Genomic DNA, 18,778 nt, shown 5'->3' on the forward strand with positions numbered 1-18,778 from the left:
ACATCTGTAATCTCAGCAACTCAGGAGGCTAGGGCAGGAGGATTGCAAGTACCAGGCCAGCAAGAAGGACTCTGTCTCAAAATGAAAAAGGGCTGAGGATGTAGCTCTGTGCAGAGCACCCTGGGTTCAATCCCCAGTACAGGAAAAGAAAAAAAAAATGAAATTTCTGGTACAGTTGATTGATTTTAAATCACGAATCATGGTAGCCCACATAGAGATTTGTCTTAGGTAATCCTAAGAAACTGTCTTAAATATTTCTTTCTGGTACAAGATAAAATTATTGACTAGATTCTCCCCTAGAATGGTGACACATCATTAGCGTATTTAAATTTTAGTACTAAAATTAGTTGCTAAATTTTAGTTACTAAGTTTAGTTGCTAAAATTTATGATGTATTTCTAAAATTTTGTACCTCAGACAAGTATAATAGTCACAGGTAGCTCCTTTCTTTCTCCATGTTTCTCCTTTTTTCCTAAATAAAATGACTTCCCTAGTGCCTTACCTTTTCTTCCACGTTGCCAGTACTACTATTTAGTTTTTGTTTGTTACAATGCTGCAAAGTAGCACTCTGGTTAGATTAAAATCATCAAAATTTTATAATTGGTTGTTAAAGGTAGTCCTATAACCCAGAAAGTTATGTAACTTTGATGTTTTTATACTACTTTTTAGGTTATACATTGAACAATTGTTGATTTCTTGTAGACAAATCCCATGCATGCCCTACTTTGTGCCAGTCAAAACTTTTTACACTGGTCGGGCCTCCCTGCAACATCCCAAATCCTCAAACCTGAACTTCAGAGTCCTTCTGAACTTATGATAAGAAGGACTTGATAGATCCACTTGATTGATCCACCAGACACCTCCCACCTAAGAATTTGGGAAATGAACGCAGAGTATAACTTGCCTAATAACACATGATTCAAGAGCATGACATATAAGCTTTTTTGATTTTTTTTAAATATAACATGTATTTTTAAAATACACAAGTTATAATTGTACAGCTGAATCAATATTCAAAACATTAACATATCTGTGTAGCCATTCCCCAATCAATAAATAGATCATTGGTCCCTCAGCAAGGGAATTTTGCCTCTTTGATATTCCTGCCACTCCTCCCTCACCCCTCTCAAGAGGAACTATTCCTGACTTTTAACCATAAATTAGTTTTGTCTGATTTTTAGCTTTATATAAATGGAATCACTTCATATATACTCTGTCTTCTTTTGCTTAACACTTTGTGAGATGTATCCATATTGTAGCTCATTTATTCTCATTGCTATATAATATTTCATTGAACTTACACACCACAGTGCTACTGCTGGTGAACATTTGAGTTATTTCAAGCATATCTTTGATGAATAAAGTTGCTGTCATAACAGTTTTGTGATACAACCTTTTTTATAAACTGGACACAAAATTTTTTCATTTCATTTTTTTCTTTTTTTCTCTATAGAACACTGTTAGAGAATGGCAAATTGTTTTTTGTATCGCTGCTGCTATTAATGTATTTGGTGCCATTTTCTTTGTACTATTGGCCAAAGGCGAAGTGCAGAAGTGGGCTGTCAGTGATTACCATGGACACAAAAACTGAAGAAAACAATAAATAATCCTCTTTCTATTAATGTACTTTTATTTATCATGTAACCTGAAAAGTGCCTTTGATATTTTAATGTGTAAGCATTCTATATATTAAAAAATGTACTTGTATTAAATTTTAAGGCTTGTAATCATGAAGTGTCACTAGTTGCCAGATTAGGAAAATTTGCTCTTTTTAATAACTAATAATATATATGCAGGACTTTAAACTTTAGGTTCAGATACCTGGCTGCAAGTCAGGTGACATGAAATAGGAGAACTCTATTTATTGTTAAGGGCCGCATTTAAGGGAATGAAATTAAATGAACCCTCTTATACTGCTTATCAAACTAGATAATAACCTCAGGTTTTGGTAAACACCTGTTTTTGTTCACTTTTCTCATGAAAACTATTTGTTATTAGCTCTCTGTGACACTTAGTCTCAAACTTCAGCATCTCCATAGAGCTGCTAGCCACTGTATAATTAGGCCTGGCACCTAGATTGAGTAAAGCATGCCCAGGCAGCTGCCAAGCATTCCCTCTCTGGCATCAGGGACAGAGTGTCCAACATTTATCAGAAGCAGCACCCAAGTCCAGGGCCAATGCCAAAATCTTTGTATGGTGTTCTCTTTCTGGGGCTATTAATGTGTATATGAAGCCCTGAATAGACAAGAGCAGTAAGATCCACAATTATGGTCTTGATGCAGCCTCAAACTTTCCCTTCCCAGCACTTTGGACTATCTACTCTCATGGAATCTGGAAAAAAAAAAAAAATGAGATGCCCAGTCTATCCCACAAATAATAGCATCCTTGACTAAAACGAATTTCATGTGAATCAGAGTATAAATTCTGAAATTATGGTTTTTTTAACTACATTAAAATAAGACAAAAAAAATTTAAATCTCTTTTTCTTCAGCTGGCTTCATGTAAGCTTCTGGTTAGTTTAAAGTGACTTTTAGAGTTGGGAATATAGCTCAGTGGTAGAGTGCTTGCCTAGCATTCATAAGACCCTGGGTTTAATCTCCAGCACCATAAAAATAAATAAGTGAAAGTGGCTTTTTAAAGACCACAGGGCCTGTGGCCCATGGAATCATCTGTACTGTTTGTTCCTGAAATCTTATTTTTCCTGATTCATCTATTGTGGTTATTGAGCATACTTTGAGGGCATTTATGTTTAAAATTTGGTTTATGTTTTGTTTATGATTACCTGTAATGTTTTAACTGAAAATGTTTAATATAAGATGATGTGAATATATTTATGTAAATTAATTTTTAATGTGTAAATATAAATTAAGTTGCTATGGTGATATTTTTTTTTATAAATCATCAAAATAAACCTTTTTGATTTTTCAATCTGACAGTTCCATGGTATTTTCTCATGTCCACAGTGACTATTTTTATATCTTCTCTGTATTCTCCTGAAGCAATCCATCTACTTCAAAATGCATCTCAACCACCACCAAACTGAGGAAACAGACCATCAAAGTGATACAGCATCGGAAATCTTTATTACCATCCATCTTCCCTTCATAGTTCTAAAAGGGTCCACCCTGCTTTTTATTTATTTTTTTTAGTTTATTTATTATTACTATTATTAGTGTGTGTGTGTGTGTGTGTGTGTGTGTGTGTGTGTGTGGTGCTGGGGATTGAACCAGGGCTTTGTGCATGTGAGGAAAGCACTCTACCAACTGAGCTATATTCCCAGCCTCGCACTCTGCTTTTTAAAGTACATAAGGACATCACTGATTCTGTCTCCTCCTACCTCCTCTAAGAACTTGCTTCAGTAATTCTTCTAATTTGCTTCTTCCATCTGTTTCTCTGACCCTTTCCCTTCTGTCTCAAAGATATGCAAGTCTTCTCTAGCCTTTAAACAAGTATACAAAAATCTCCCAGGGACATAAAAAGCATATATATCCATAATATCTCTAGAATAATACTCAAGAAACTGGAATTAGTGGTTACCTCTGGGGTGAGAAAACAGGCCACCAGGAATAAGAAGGGGAATTAATTTTTACTTTACCAAATGTAGCAGTATAATCTATTCAAATACATTATTTTAAAGCAAAACACCACCAGGCATAATGGCGCATACCTATAATCCTGGCAATTCTGGGAGACTGAGGCAGGAGGATAGCAAATTCAAGGCCAGCCTGAGCAACTTAGGGAGACCTTGTCTCAAAAAATAAAAAGGAGGCTGATTTCAGTGGCACATGCCTGTAATCCTAGCAGCAGGAAGCTGAGGCAGGAGGATCAAAAGTTCAAAGCCAGCCTTAGCAATGTAGTGAGGCTCTGTCCCAAAATAAATAAATAGATAAAAAAGGAAGGAAAGGAGAGAGGGAGGGAGGGAGAGAGGGAGGAAGAAAGGAAAGAAGGAAGGAGTGGGAATGTGACTCGTGGTTAAGCGCTTCTGTTTTAAATCCCCAATACTGAAAAAAAAAGGCGGGGGGGGGGGGGGGGGGGCTAGGTACATAGCTCAGTTGTATAGGGTTCTGGGTTCAATCCCCAGTCCCACCAAATAAATAATAAATAAAATTACCTTTTGCTCAAACTGCTGTATAATACCACCAGGTTTTCAGCTGCCTACTAGACATCCCCAACTGGCTATCCCTTTTGCAACTGAGACTATTTAAGTTCAACCTCACTCCCCTCCCCTCCTCAGATAAAACCAGCTATATCTGCCACCTTCCTTATTCCTGTTAAGATTTCCCCAGTCATGTAGGCTTGCACCTGGAATCATGTTTTGTTCTTTCCTGGTCTCCCATCCCCAACCACACATCTAATCAACTGCCTATCTTTTTTTTTCAATAACAGTTTTTTTATGTCTATAGAATTTTTTTTTTAATCCTTCTGCTATCTCCTAAAAAATAGAGGCTTGTAGCTTTTGTTTCCCCCTGGAGTATAAAAGATAAATGGTCCCAGTGCCATGCATGGTGGTACACACCTGCAGTACCAGCAACTCCAAAGGCTGAGGCAGAAGGATCCCAAGTTCAAGGTCTTAATCAACTTAGCAAAACCCTGTCTTAAAATAAAAAGGGCTTGGAATGTGGTTCAAGAGTTCATCCTTTGGTCCTAGAAGGTTGCTCTTCAATCCCACCTCCTTCATGACCCCGATTTTTCCCACCCTCCCTGATGGAGAGACAATCTCTTCCTTTGATCCATTAAAACACTATATTATTTATTTATTTGGGGTTCTTTAGGTTTGGCTCAAGGATTTAAGCTCAGTTATGAGGAAGAGATAAATTATTCATTTAACAAATATTAAGTATTTCCTCTTTTTTCTAATTAATAATGATACCAATAGGCCATTGATATGCCATTGCTTTCCCTTCCTGGGGCTCAGTCTGGTTCCTGATCACCTTTCCCCTTCTTTCTCATACTTAAGAACACATGTCTGTGTCTTGTTAGATTCTTAGCAAACATTTTTTTTTTTTTTTTTAATATCAGAGATTGAACACGGGGGCACTTCCACTGAGCCACATCCCCAGCCATTTTTATTTATTTTGAGACAGGGTTTTTCTAAGTTGCTTAGGGCCTCACTTAGTTGTTGAGGCTGGCTTTGAACTGGGGATCCTTCTGCCTCAGCATCCCTCCTGAGCCACTGGGATTACAGGCATGTGCCACTGAACCCAGCTCCTTCACAAGCATCTTAAGGGCAAGCTCCATTTGATTCTCACACAGTGGCCTCCCTCACAACATGTGCTTAGTCAGTTTTAGGTGTTCAATAAACATTTTGTAAGGAACTCTTTAAATGAACTATAAATTAAAAGTTTTCATTTCACATTGTTTTTTCTTTTTCTTTTTTTGATACTGGGGATTGAACCCAGAGGTACTTTACCACTGTGATAGATACCCAAACTTTTTTTTTTTTTTTGGTACCAGGGATAGAACTCAGGGGCACTCAACCGCTGGACCACATTCCCAGCCATATTTTGTATTTTATTTAGAGATAGGGTCCACTGAGTTGCTTAGCTCCTCGCCATTGCTGAGGCTGGCTTTGAACTCACAATCCTCCTGTCTCAAGCTCCTGAGCTGCTGAGATTACAGGTGCACCACCACACCCAGCCCCTTTTTATTTTTTATTTGGATATAGGGCCTTCACAATTTATGAGGCCTGAGGCAGGAGGATCCCAAGTTAAGCAATTTAGCAAAACTTTGTCTCAAAAAAGAAAGGGGAAGAGAGAGTTGGGAATGCAGGTCAGTGGTAAAGTACCCCTGGGTTCAATCCCAGTACCAAAAGGGTGAGGTGGGGCTGGGATAAATGTGACGTTAACTTTTTTTTTTTTCAAGTTGGAGACAGACACAATACCTTTATTATATTTTTATATGGTGCTGAAGATCAAACCCAATGCCCCAAATGTGCTAGGCAGGTGTTTTACCACTGAGGCACAACCCCAGCCTGCAACCTTAACTCTTATCAAGAAGAAATGATGCCTTATAGTGAACATATGTAAACTTCAAAATAAGTTATAAGGGCGCTGGGGTTGTGACTTAGCAGTAGAGCGCTCACCTAGCACATGCAAGGCACTGGGCTCGATCTTTAGTACCACATAAAAATAAATAAAATAAAGGTATAAAAAATTGCAAAAAAATAAGTTATAAGAAGCAATTATTTGTAAATGACTTCGAAAGTATTTGAGAATAGCTAAATTCTGTATAGGCAAAACACTTCTTCCACTTACTTAAATATTTATTAAGCATTCACTAGGTGCCAGGTATTGTTCTTTACACAGGGATAAGGTAGTGGTGGGGTAGGGGGATACCCCTTTTCTCATAGGGTTCACATTCTTATTTATCAAACCTTTTTCTGCTTCATAAGTTCCAGCCTTTAAAAACTTCCATGCAAAACTTCACCCAACAATCAAATCCTGTGGGAATGAGTGTGCCAACTGACCTTGAAAATCAGGTTTATAAAAGAGATGGTGGTGGCACACGCCTGTAATCCCAGCGGCTTGGGAGGCTGAGGCAAGAGGATGGCAAGTTCAAAGCCAGCCTCAGCAAAAATGAGGCACTAAGCAACTCAGTGAGACCCTGTCACTAAATAAAATACAAAATTGGGCTGGGGATGTGGCTCAGTGATCTCAAGTGCCCCTGAGTTCAATTCCTGGAACCAAAAAAAAAAAAAAAAATTAAGACAAATGCTAAAATCAGTCACTATAATGTCATTCTTACTTCAGCATTTGTTTCATTTTTCAAGAAAGCAGAGAATTTTGCTTGAATTTGAGTTTGATTCCTGTTGCAAAGTGGATTGTTTAGCCTCCTCTCTAAGGGTGGCACATTACTGTTCAAAATAAAATTGCCCCAAACAGAAATATTTATGTAGTATTTAAGTTTGAAGACAGGAAGAGCACCAGGAAATGGCCTGGTTCCTCTCAGTAAAAGCATGTTACTGCCTCAGATAAATAGACATGGGTAAATATGTAATTTCTATTTTTTTAATTAATTTTCTTGTAGAAATATAAATTAAGATAGATTACAAAATCTTTTCAGATGCCTCTGCTTTTTAGAGCAACCATAGTAGAAAAGCCAACCATAAAAGTTCTTACTGATAAAGGATAATAGAGAAAATTGTTTCCAGGAGTTCTGCAACAGAAGGCTGAGTCTAAGCAAAACTGGAAAAAAAAAAAAAAAAAAAGAAAGGTAATGAATTTTCTGTCCTTTCTTCTCATGTGCCTTCAGGAGGAAGAACACTAGTAATTTTCCAGAGTGCCTGTTTACTTTCACTTTATCTTGATGTTGGGGGAGGAGGAAACAGAAGTTCCTAGTCACTGCCAGTCCTGTGCTGATAATGGAGTAGCCATTATTGCCCTACTGAGCTGAAAAAGCGCTTGAACTCTCTCTCCCCGCCAGCCACATCCTCAGCCAAAATAGTCTAGACTTTCATGGGGGCAAGGGGAGATATAGATACAGATATATAGGTATTATTAAATATACATATACACACATATACAGCATGAAATCTTTTTCTTAAGCACTCTTGCTGGCTGAACAACTGAAATACGCTCGTATTTTCAACTGTGCCGTCACCTCTCAGGATCAACTGTGCATATTGGTCCCAGTCTTCTTTCAGCATACCACAAATAGCTCCTTGTTGTAAGCATTTTATAGTTTCCCTCCACAGTCTGAAACTTCAGCTTTCCACAGCAATCTGGTTGAGATTGAAAGCAATGTGGGAAGGGTAAATAGTCTGGTCTTTTTAATGCTCAAGGACTGTTTTGTGTGAAGTATTGTGATGCTGTTAGAGTCTGTATATTGTATAAATCACCCATACAATACCTACTATAATGCACTTGGTTTTTTAACGTTAAAAAAAATTTCAGCTGGGCATGGTGGCACACACCTATAATCCCAGGTATTTGGGAGGCTGAGGCAGGAGGATCACAAATCGGAGGCCAATCTGGACAATTTATTGAGACACTGTCTCAAAATAAAAACAAAAATGTCTAGAGATAGAGCTAAGTGATCAAGCACCCCTAAGTTCAATCACCAGTACAAAAAAAAAAAAAGAAATAGATGGCAATAGTGCTGTTCAGTGATACAAGGTTTATCTTGGGACATACCCAAATCCTGCTTGACCATCAGAGAAGCAAGCATATGCTAACAGCATTTGTATACCACTCTCATATACATTACCTCTGTTTTATCTGGGCAGCTTCCTCAGACAATAGTCCCACTCTAAAATGGAGTCTATGGATGCTGATGAGTAAGTAAGCTTCTCTCGAGGGAAGGCAGTCTTGGGCTATGTTACATTAACTCTTCAGAGTCCTAGTTCCTCTACTCCAAATCTGAGGAGAATATGAACGAAGAAGGTAGAATGGATTGTACCAGGACTATCTGAGATGATCAAGTGAGTAAAAATTAAAGTAGATGAGGATATAGTGAACAGATATATTCAAAATTGAATGTAGTAGCATCTTGTGGTATAATAAACAATTGAATACAACAGATGTAGTGGCACCTACCTGTAGCCCCAGCTACTTGGGAGGTTGAGGGAAAAGGAACAGTTGAGCCTAGGAGTTCAAAACCAGTCTGGGAAACATACTGAGATAACGATAACATCTCAAAAAAAAAAAAAAAAAAAAACTGCAGCCAGGCGTGATGGCCCACACCTGTAATCCCAGTGACTCAGGAAGCTGAGAGTGTCTGAAAATAAGAAATAAAAAGAACCTGGGGTATATCCCAGTGTACAGTGCCCTGGCTTCAATCCCCAGTACAAAACAAAAGAAAAAGAAAGCCCAGTGCATAGTGGTATGTCCCTGTAATTCTAGCTACCTGGGAGACTGAGTCAGGAGGATCACAAATTCGAGAACCTGTAACAAATTTTTTTTTTTTTTTTTTTTTTTTGTACCAGGGATTGAACCCAGGGACACTTCACCACTGAGCGACATACCCAGCCTCCTTATTAATTTTTTTTTTTTTTTTTTTAATGAGACAGGGTCTCGCAATCCACCTGCCTCAGCCTCCTGAGTTGCTGGGATTACAGGAGGGTGCCATCATGCCCAGCATAAAATAACAATTTTATTATGATGATGAAAATGCCTTTCAGTGGGGCTGAGGTTGTAGCTCAATGGTACACCGCTTGCCTAGCACATGTGAGGCACTTGGTGCCATCCTCAGCACCAAATAAAAATAAATGAATAAGGGCTGGGGTTGTGGCTCAGTGGTAGAGTGTTTGCCTCACATGTGCGAGGCACTGGGTTCAATTTTCAGCATTGCATATAAATAAATGAGTAAAATAAAGGGCCATCAAATGAATGAATAAAATAAAGGCATTTTGTCCACCTACCACTAAAAAAAAAGCAGTTCAGTGGTAGAGCACTTGCCTAACACTGAGAGGCCTTCAGTTCAATCCTCCATACCACAATATAAAGAAAAAAAGTAAATTTGATACCATTAAGTGTTAGCAAAGGATGTAGCGAAATATAAATTATTTTCCACCAGAGAAGTGGGGAGGATTATAAACTGGTAAATCCATTCGGAAACCAAAAGGGATTATGCCTCTTGGCCCTATATATATGCCACACAACTGAATTTATGTTCCAGAATAATTCTTGCTCAAGTCCATAAAAGAACATATGTACCACACTGTTTATTGTGACACAGCTGGAGGCAACCCAGGTGTTTATCATTAGGGTAATAAAAGTTAAATGTAATGGATGTTTATTAAGGAATGACATAATATAGTAATAATGTACAGAAACCTCAAGAAGTATTTAGCAAGAAGATTTATAGTTAACACTACTTCCAAAAACTAACCAAAAATACAAAAAAAAGTGGTGTTTTTCCAAGGATACTTCAGAATTTAGAGCATAATAAACACAATAGAGTGGGTAGTAATGCAGGGGAGGAGAATGAGTAGAGATGAGGGATGAAGGAGGGAAGTAAAAATAAAGACTGTGGGCTTGCACTGAACATAAGGCTCTATAAAGAGAAGGCTATGTGATAAAAATAATTTTTAAGTCAGTACTCTAAGTATGTTAAAATTGGTCATGGAGAAAATATTTTCTAATTTTTTACTCTTCTGTATTTAAAAAAAATTTAGGCCAGGGTTGTAGCTCAGTGGTAGGGCGCTTGCCTCGCATGCGTGAGACCCAGGGTTCCATCCTCAGCACCACATAAAAAATTAAAAAATAAACAAATAAAGATATTTTTTAAAAATTATAAGGAATGTGCATTCTTTTAGTAATTAAAAATAAAAGTAATAAAAAATTTCAAAATTAAATTAAATTAAAAATGCTGCAGAAGAATAGTTATTGGGAATGTTGGATTAATGTTCATAATATATCTTATAGTGATTGATTGATTTCTTTTTTTTTTCTTTTTTCTTTTTTGCAGTTCCATGGCATTATACATACTAGGCCACTAGTTATATCCCCAACTCCTACAACATGAATACTTGGGTGCACTTTACCAGTGAACTACATCCCCTAAACCCTTTTATTTTAAATTTAGAGACAGGATCTCACTAAATTGCTGAGGCTTGTGATCCTCCTGCCTCCCAAATTGCAGGGATGATAGGCAGGTATCACCACACCTGTCTTTATTTATTTTTTTTTAATTAGGGATTTATTGAGTTATAATTCACTTACCATAAAATTCACTTTTAAAAAGTGTACGATTCAGGGGTTGGGGTTGTAGCTCAGTGGTAGAACACTTGCCTAGCATGTGTAAGGCACTGGGTTCAATTCTCAGCACCACATTTAAATAAATAAAATAAAGATCCATCAACAACTTAAAATATAATAATATTTTTTTAAGTGCACAATTCAGCTAGGTTCAATGGCACATACCTGTAAACCCAGTTTCTCAGGAGGCTGAGACAAAAACATCACAAAATCAAGCGTAGCTTGCTTGTGCAATTAGCCATATACCCATCAACCCCAGGGTTTTAAAATACTTTATTTAGAGATAGGGTTTCTCTAAGTTGCTTTAGGGCCTCACTATGTCACTGAGGCTGGCTTTAAATTCACGATCCTCCTACCTCAGCCTTCCAAGCCCCTGGGATCACAGGCATGTACCATCATGCCTGGCAGAAGCTTGGGTAATTTAATGAAACGCTGTCTCAGAACAAAATTTTAAAAATAGTGCTGGGGGTGTAACTCAGTTGTAGAGTGCTTGCCTAGGATGCCCCAGGCCTTGGGTTCAAACCTCAGTACTGAGACAACAATAAAAATGTATAGTTCAGAGCTGGGGATTTAATTCAGTGGTAGGGTAATTGTCTAACAGGACCCTGTCCCACAATAAAATAAATAAATAAGAGTGCAATTCAATGACTCTGTGTGTGTGTGTGTGTGTGTGTGCGCGCGCGCGCGCGTGAACACAGGGCTGCTCTACCAATGAGCTACATTCCCAGCCCTTTTTTTTTTTTTTTTAAATTTTGAGACAGTCTCACTAAATTACCCAGCCTGGCTTTGAATTTGTGATCCTCCTGCCTCAGCTTTTTGAATGGCTGGGATTTCAGGCATGCGCCACTGCAACTGGCCAGTGACTTTTAATATATTCACAGAATTACACAGCTAACAAATATCTAATAAGAACATTTTCCCAACAAAAAAAAGAAATGCTAGATCCTTTAGCAGTCACTTGCTATCCCCCTCAACCACTAATCTAACTTTTCATCTCTTATTTATTGTTTTGTATCAAGGATTGAACCCAGGGGCACTTTACCACTAAACCTCCCCACAACGTTTTTTTGTTTTTTTGTTTTTGTTTTTTGAGACTGGGTCTAGCTAAGTAGGTTAAGGTCTCACTAAGTTGCTGAGACTGGCCTCAAACTTGCCTCAGCCTCTAGAGTCTATGACCTCCTCCTTAGCTCAAACTCACTGGTTCTAATTCCATTTTCTTTTTCTTTTTCTCTTTCTTTCTTATTTCTTTCTTTCTAGACTTCTTTCTTTCTTTTTAATATGCTTTAGTTGTAGATGGACACAATAGCTTTGTTTATTTATCTTTATGTGGTGCTGAGGATCAAACCCAGTGCCTCACCCGTGCTAGGTGAATGTTCTACCACTGAGCCACAACCCCAACCCCTAATTTCCATTTTCTATAGATATTCTGATTCTGGACTTTAAGTAAATGGAATTGCATAATAAATGGTCCATTGTGATTGGCTTCATTCTCTTAGCATGTTTTCAAGGTGTCCTGTTGTAAGCAATATAAGTATGTCATTTCTTCTTGTGTGTGTGGTACTGGTGATTGAACCCAGGGCCTCACAAGTGCTCTATTACTGAGCTATTATTTCAAGCCTCTTTATTTGTTTATTTTGAGATAGAATCTTGCTAAATTGCCCAGTCTGACCTGGAACTTGCTATCTTCCTGCTTCAACCTCTAGGATTACAGGTATATATCACCTCCCAGGGCAAATACATTTTTTATACCATTTTTTTGTTTGATCATTCATCTGTTTTTGGTTTTGGTTCTTTGGGTTTTGGGGGGGCTGGGGCAGGCTGGAGTCCTGTCAGATGGGAACACTTTATCTGTTCATGGACATATTGGATTGTTTCTATTTTTTGGCTGTGTAAATAATGCTTCTATGAACATTTGCTTACAGATGTTTTGTATGAGCTTATGTCTTCCATTTCTTTTTACTTTAGTGATACCACTTTTGTTTAAACAAAAGGCCTAGGGGGAAAAAAAAAACTGAACACACATCAAAATAATATCAAAATAATCAGCGATTATTTCTGGATAATGGATAAAAGATAATTTAATTTTTTCTTTCTTGGGCTTTTTATTTATTTTAAAAATTTTTTAAAAATCATTTGATCAGGAGAAAAAACTCAGAGTCAGCCCCTGAACTCCACCCTACTTCTGCTCAGTCCAGGATCTCTGGCCTGGAGCTCCAGGCTGGAGTGCCCTGCCCCTCCCGGCTTCAACCTCCTCAAATTTCACACTGCAGGGAGGACAACTGAAGAGGTTTCCGCGGCCTACAAAGTGGCTCTTGTCGATATTAATGTCAGCCCACAAGCCATGCCAAATGACCCATATTTACTTGCCAAAAAGCCAAACTGACATCCCTGGAGGCTGACATTCAGCTCTCCTACTTTCTGCTCCCGATCACAGTTTAAATGTCCATAATTTTATACTTTTAAAGACTCTTTTAAATTAAGAACAGATTTTTAAAGCATACAAACACGTTCCTCTTCTCTTCAAGCGTTTGGAATACACCGCATTTCTCACTGCCTAAAAAACACCACTCGAGGCGTGGATCATTTTACACTGGAATCCTCCAGATTCGAGCCTTTCAGTGCCGAAACGATGGGTGGGCGTTTCACATCAAGGCGGGGAGAGCAAATATTTATAGCTCTCAGGAAACATGAGTTTGACTCATATTTTTGCTAACTCGTGAATCAGAACTATCAAAGACTAGATTTCTTTTGTCTAAGGAAAGAAAGTGACTATTAAAGCAACCATCTCTGCGCACTCGCTCGGGGAGAGAAAACACAAAGGAATTTGGAATGACTCAGCCCAGCCTAGGGTGGGAGCCGGCCTCCAGCTGAATGGAAAGTCACTGCGAGGTCTCGGAACCCGCGTCTACACCCGCCCCGACCACTGGGCGGCAGCAGGGATGCTAGGCAAAAAGTGACCTTTTAAACCCCTAATTTCTTGATTTTTAGATTAAAATGCAAAATTAGCTTTTAAGACTACAATTATTTATCTGTTTGTTTATTTATTTAGTAGGGTATTGAACACAGGGGCATCTAATGACTGATCTACATCCCCAGCCCTTTTTGTTTTTTATTTTGAGATCAGGGACATGTTAAATCCCTTAGGCTAGCTGTGAAGTCTCCATCCTCCTTCCTCAGTCTCTCCAGTTGTTGGAATTACAGGTGGACACCCCTGCGCCCTGGGGGATAGTTTTCGGGTAAATTAAGAAAACATGTTTAGGCAGGCACAGTGGACTATGCCTGTAATCCCAGCGACTCAAGAGATTGAGGTAGGGAGATCGCAAGATCGAGGCCAGCCTCAGCAAATTTGCAAGCCCTTGTCCCAAAATAAAAAGGGCTGGGGATGTAGCTCATAGTAAAGCTCCTCTGGCTTCAATACCCAGAAGGGAGAAGGGAAACAGGAGGGGAGGGAGATATCGGGGATTGGGAGGAGAAGAGAGACTAGAGAAAGCAAGAGAGAGAAAACTGTGCTGAAAAAAAGAGGGCGAAAGGCTGGGGGAGTGTCAGAATGCTTGCCTAGCATGTGTGAGGCCCTGGATTCCGTCCTCAGGAAAAATAAAATAAAAAGTTTGAGAACCCCACATCCTAAACCATTGCTTCCAGGCCAGGGAGGGATGAGGGATTCACTACAATGGGAGGAGGCCAGCTTGGACTTCACTGGAAATGAATTGGCCCTTTCTGGCAAAAGTGGAGGAAATTGGCCTGAGGCCTGGGTGGTTAGAAGAACTGAAAATGCAATCACCTCATACAGAATCTATTGAGCTTGGGTTTCATCTGTGGGATTCAGTTACTGTCGAGGAATCTAGAGGGTGCAGCCAACATTTGAAACATCAATAGAGCGCTCCCTTCGGCATCACATAGACTAAAATTGGAACGACAGAGAAGATTAGCATGGCCCCTGTGCAAGGATGACACACAAATTCGTGAAGCTTTCCATATTTTTCTAACTCTAGAGAGGGCAGAGGGGTTGGAGGGGAAGGGAGTGGGCATGGGGTTATTAATAATGGTGGATGTGATGATCATTATTATCCAAAGTACAGGTATGAAGACACGAATTGGTGTGAATATACTTTGTATATAACCAGAAAAAAAAAATAATAATAAAGTATATGAAGAAGATTTGGAGATGGGAAACCAGAACTTATTAATTCCCATAAAAATTATAATGATACAATTATGCCTGCGGTGCTCAACTGATGTAAGGGTGACTAGGGTTGATGCAGGCAATAATCAAAAGGAAGAATAAATTTAAACTTCAAAATATCAGTACATAATGAGAGAATATTAAATTTAAAACACCCATTAACAATGCAATGTATAAAACTTAATTTTCATAAAAACTTGTGATTTTTTTTTATGTACTAGCCCTAAAGAACTATTTAATCTCTGACTTTAATTATACTTGTGAATTATAAAATTATATCTTGTTAATGGAAAGTAAAAGTTACACAAACAAAAATAAATAAATAAATAAAACATCAATAGACTATGTTGTGGACAAGTGTTTTGTTTTTTTTTTTTTTCATCTGCAGTGTATTTGCTGGGATGAACTGAGGTCTGAGGTGAGTTGGAAAGTTCCACCAATGCCCTCAGGAAGTCTGCCCTCAAGCCCAAGGCACTGTGGAACCTCCCTGAAGCCCAGGCTTTGCAGGCCACTCTGGAGCATAGCCCTGCTGAGAAAAAGAGGCATTGGGGACTGGCAAACTTCCACTTGCAGCACCCCTGCATCTGGTTTACCCAGGATCTGCCCATAATAGCTCCTGGCCTGTGCCCAAGTCCAGAGTATCATCAAAATTCAAAAATTGCCTCTCTAATTCTTTCCAGGGATACACTAGTACTCACAGTCACTGATATGCTAATTAATACATGCTAAGTCCTCTTCACTCTCTTCTTTTCCTATAGATGAGATAACCATATAGTTCGCCATCCAAACCAATACTTTTAAAAGGGAAAGGAGCCTACCACAGTGGTGTATGGCCGTATGTAATTCTATTTACAAGGAGGCTAAGGCAGGGGAATCACAAGGTGGAGCCCAGCCTGGGCAACTTAACAAGACCCTCTCTCCAAAATAAAAATAAAAAGGGCCATGAATGTAACTCAGTGCCCCTGAGTTCAATCCCCAGTACTGGAATGGGGGAGCGGAGGGAAATGGATGCTATTAATGTAACCGAAAGCTCAGTCCTCGTCCTCACCAATCCAATAACGAAGACAAGGTCTTGAGAAAAAGGAAAATGCTTTGCTAGCAAAGGAGAAACACACGGAACTCCTGTCCCAAAGGCTGTGGGGCTTTTACAGAGGTGATTCAGAGAAAATGAGATTAGGGAGGAGAGATCAGGGAGGAGAAGTTTAGGGAAAAGAAGATTGAGAAAAAGAAAAGAAATACGTAAGTTTCAAAGCCACAAGGGATCTAGTCAAAGCATCAAGTGAAGTCCTGTTACATTAATACTTACATAACAGCAGAAAACTTGTCCCTAAGTAGGGTACTAGTACTTCACCTTGGGAAACTTGAGCAATTTATCAAAATTCAGTGAGTACAGTAGTGTATGGCTATAACCCCAGCGGCTCAGGAGGCTAGTCAGGAGGATCATAGGTAGAGGTCAGCCTCAGCAACTTAGTGAGGCCCTAAGCAACTTAGAGAGACTGTCTCAAAATGAAAAATAAAAAAGGCTGGGAAGGTAGGTAAGTGATAAAGTACCCCTGGGTTTAATCCCCAGTATCAAACAAACAAACAAAACTCTGTAGAGTCTGTGCTGCTAAATCCTAAAACTCGCACTGACCTGATCTGTGAATGCTTCCTAAGGGCAATAGGAGAGCTGAAAATAGGCTTGATTACACTTATTTGTTAAAGTACTTAAAGATACATTTTATTGTTGCCCATACCTCTAATAAATGCTCCCATTAGCCATCTCCAAATAAAAGCTGTTACAAGAACTCACCCCAGTGCTTTAAAGACTATCAGCCAGTGTGACCCCATCTTCTTTCCCTGTAATCCTTAGCTGAAGCTAAACTGAAACTCCATGTTTTCCTGCCTCAGCATTTTCTCTAGGCTTTTCCCTCTATCTAGAAAGTCTCCCAAGCCATTCCTCTCTACACAACTTCTTTTATTGAAATTCCATTTACTTTCAAGGCCCAGATCAAACTGTCATTCCATTGTCACACAAGACAGAATCTCTCCAAAGTCTGAAATCCTACAGCCTTTATCTGCACCACTCACAGGCCCACATATCTTATCTCCTCTACTCAGTCAGCAATTTCTTTTCCACACAATACTTAGCACAGCACATTTCCACACAAATAGTTCTCAGTGAATGTATAGCCCTACATTGTTTGCCCTTCATCCATCCTCTCTGCTAAATATCTACAAAAAAAAATATGAAGCATTGATCATAAAAAGACTTTAAAAAAAAAAAAAAAGCCTTTTTCTTTTTTTACTGGGAATTGAACCCATGGTCATTCTTCCACTGAACTACATCCCTGGCCCTTATTTGATTTATTTATTTGATTATTTATTTATATTTTGAGACTGGGTTTTACTAAGTTGCTAAGGTCTGGCCTTTCTAACTTATTATGCTCTTGCCTCAGCTTCCTGAGTTGCTTGGATTATAGGCATGAGTCACTAAGCCCAATTTTCTTTTTCTCTCTTCTCTTTCCCTCTCTCTTTTTTATTTTTCTTCTTTGTACTGGGAATTGAACCAGGAGCCTTGCATATGCTAGATAAGTGCTGTACCATTGAGCTATATCCCCATTACTCCCTGATCCATCCTGCCAGTCCTTTTTAAAATTTTTTTTGGAGGGAGGGTACCAGAGATTGAACCCAGGGACACTTAACCATTGAGCCTCATCTCCAGCCTTTTTTGTATTTTATTTTGAGACAGGGTCTCACTAAGTTGCTTAGGGCCTTGCTAAATTGCTGAGGGTTGCTTTGAACTTGAGATCCTCCTGCCTCAACCTCCCAAGTGGCTGGGATTATATGTGTACACCCACGCCCAGCTCTTGCCAATCTTTTATTTTTTTTATGTGGTGCTGAGAATTGAACCCAGGGTCTTATGCATGCAAGGCAAGCACTCTACCAACTGAGCTATTTCCCCTGCCCTTGCCAGTTCTTTTTACTTTAAATCTTAATTTTGAGACAAGTTTTTCCCTAAAATGCTCAGGTAGGCCTTAAATTTGCAATTCTCCTGTCTCAGTTTCCAAAGTTGCTGGAATTAAAAATGTTTGCCGTCACACCAAGAAAACCGTGATTTTGTTCAGGAATCTATTCCTATCAAGTTCTGAAAAGCTCCAGTGGCCAGATTAAGAAAAGTAAAACAAACTGGTGAAATTAATTTAGTAAAATGTATTTATTTAACCCAAAATACCCAAAACAGATGTGGGGAAGACAGCACAGTGGTAAAACACTTGCCTGGCATTCTTAACACCTTGGGTTTGATCCCCAGAAGTGTAAAAAAGAAGAAAAAAGAGAGAGAGAGAGAGAGAGAGAGAGAGAGAGAGAGAGAGAGAGAGAAGCATAGTATATCGAAAACATCATTTAAACATGTAATCAGGCTGGGCACAAAGGTGCACACCTGTAATCACAACTACTCAGGAAGCTGAAGCAGGAGGATCGAAAATTCAAGACTAGCCTTGGCAACTTAGTGAGGCCCTAATCAATTTAGGGAGATACTATCTCAAAATAAAAATGTAAAAATGGCTAGGGATATAGCTCAGCTGTAAAGTGCCCCTGGGTTCAACATCTTGTACTCCCCAAAACAAAACAAAATCTATGTATAATAAATATAAAAAACATTAGAGGCTTTACTTACGTGTATGTGTGTATAAAATTATTTTACATCTGAAATGTATTTTACACTTACAACATATATTATTTCAGACCAGCCACAGTTCAGGAGCTCAATTGCCACCAATGTCTAGTAACTGGCATACTGATGGGCAGGTTTGAGCCCATCAGCACAACATTCCCATGGTAGCCATTATGGGTCCAGTAGTGTGGTTGGCTGGAGACCTAAATTGGGCCAGTCAGACCAAAGCACCTGATTTATTGTC

General features: G+C 38.9%; 1 protein-coding gene and 1 non-coding gene across 6 annotated transcripts in view; both read left to right on the forward strand.

Annotated features, from left to right (window-relative positions):
• Slc17a5 (solute carrier family 17 member 5) overlaps positions 1–12,435 on the forward strand; it is a 57,165-nt gene extending 44,730 nt beyond the window's left edge. For 2 of the 5 annotated variants that reach the window (XM_027928404.2, XM_071613261.1), the window contains one exon: positions 1,453–2,932. In XM_027928404.2, the coding sequence (XP_027784205.1) occupies positions 1,453–1,590 (138 nt within the window). In that variant the 3' untranslated portion in view covers positions 1,591–2,932. Of the gene's footprint in view, positions 1–1,452; positions 2,933–2,962; positions 3,889–10,406; positions 10,542–12,339 lie in introns of those variants that run through there. The other 3 variants (XM_071613258.1, XM_071613259.1, XM_071613260.1) reach the window with 3 other exon arrangements.
• Positions 12,436–14,573: 2,138 nt separating this feature from the next.
• On the forward strand, positions 14,574–14,678 carry LOC114086985 (U6 spliceosomal RNA). Its single transcript, XR_003581720.1, has one exon. It is a non-coding gene; the product is annotated as a U6 spliceosomal RNA (small nuclear RNA).
• Positions 14,679–18,778: the final 4,100 nt, after the last annotated feature.

Source organism: Marmota flaviventris, chromosome 6 (genome assembly GCF_047511675.1).
Source record: "Marmota flaviventris isolate mMarFla1 chromosome 6, mMarFla1.hap1, whole genome shotgun sequence".
In the NCBI taxonomy this organism is placed as follows: Eukaryota; Metazoa; Chordata; class Mammalia; order Rodentia; family Sciuridae; genus Marmota; species Marmota flaviventris.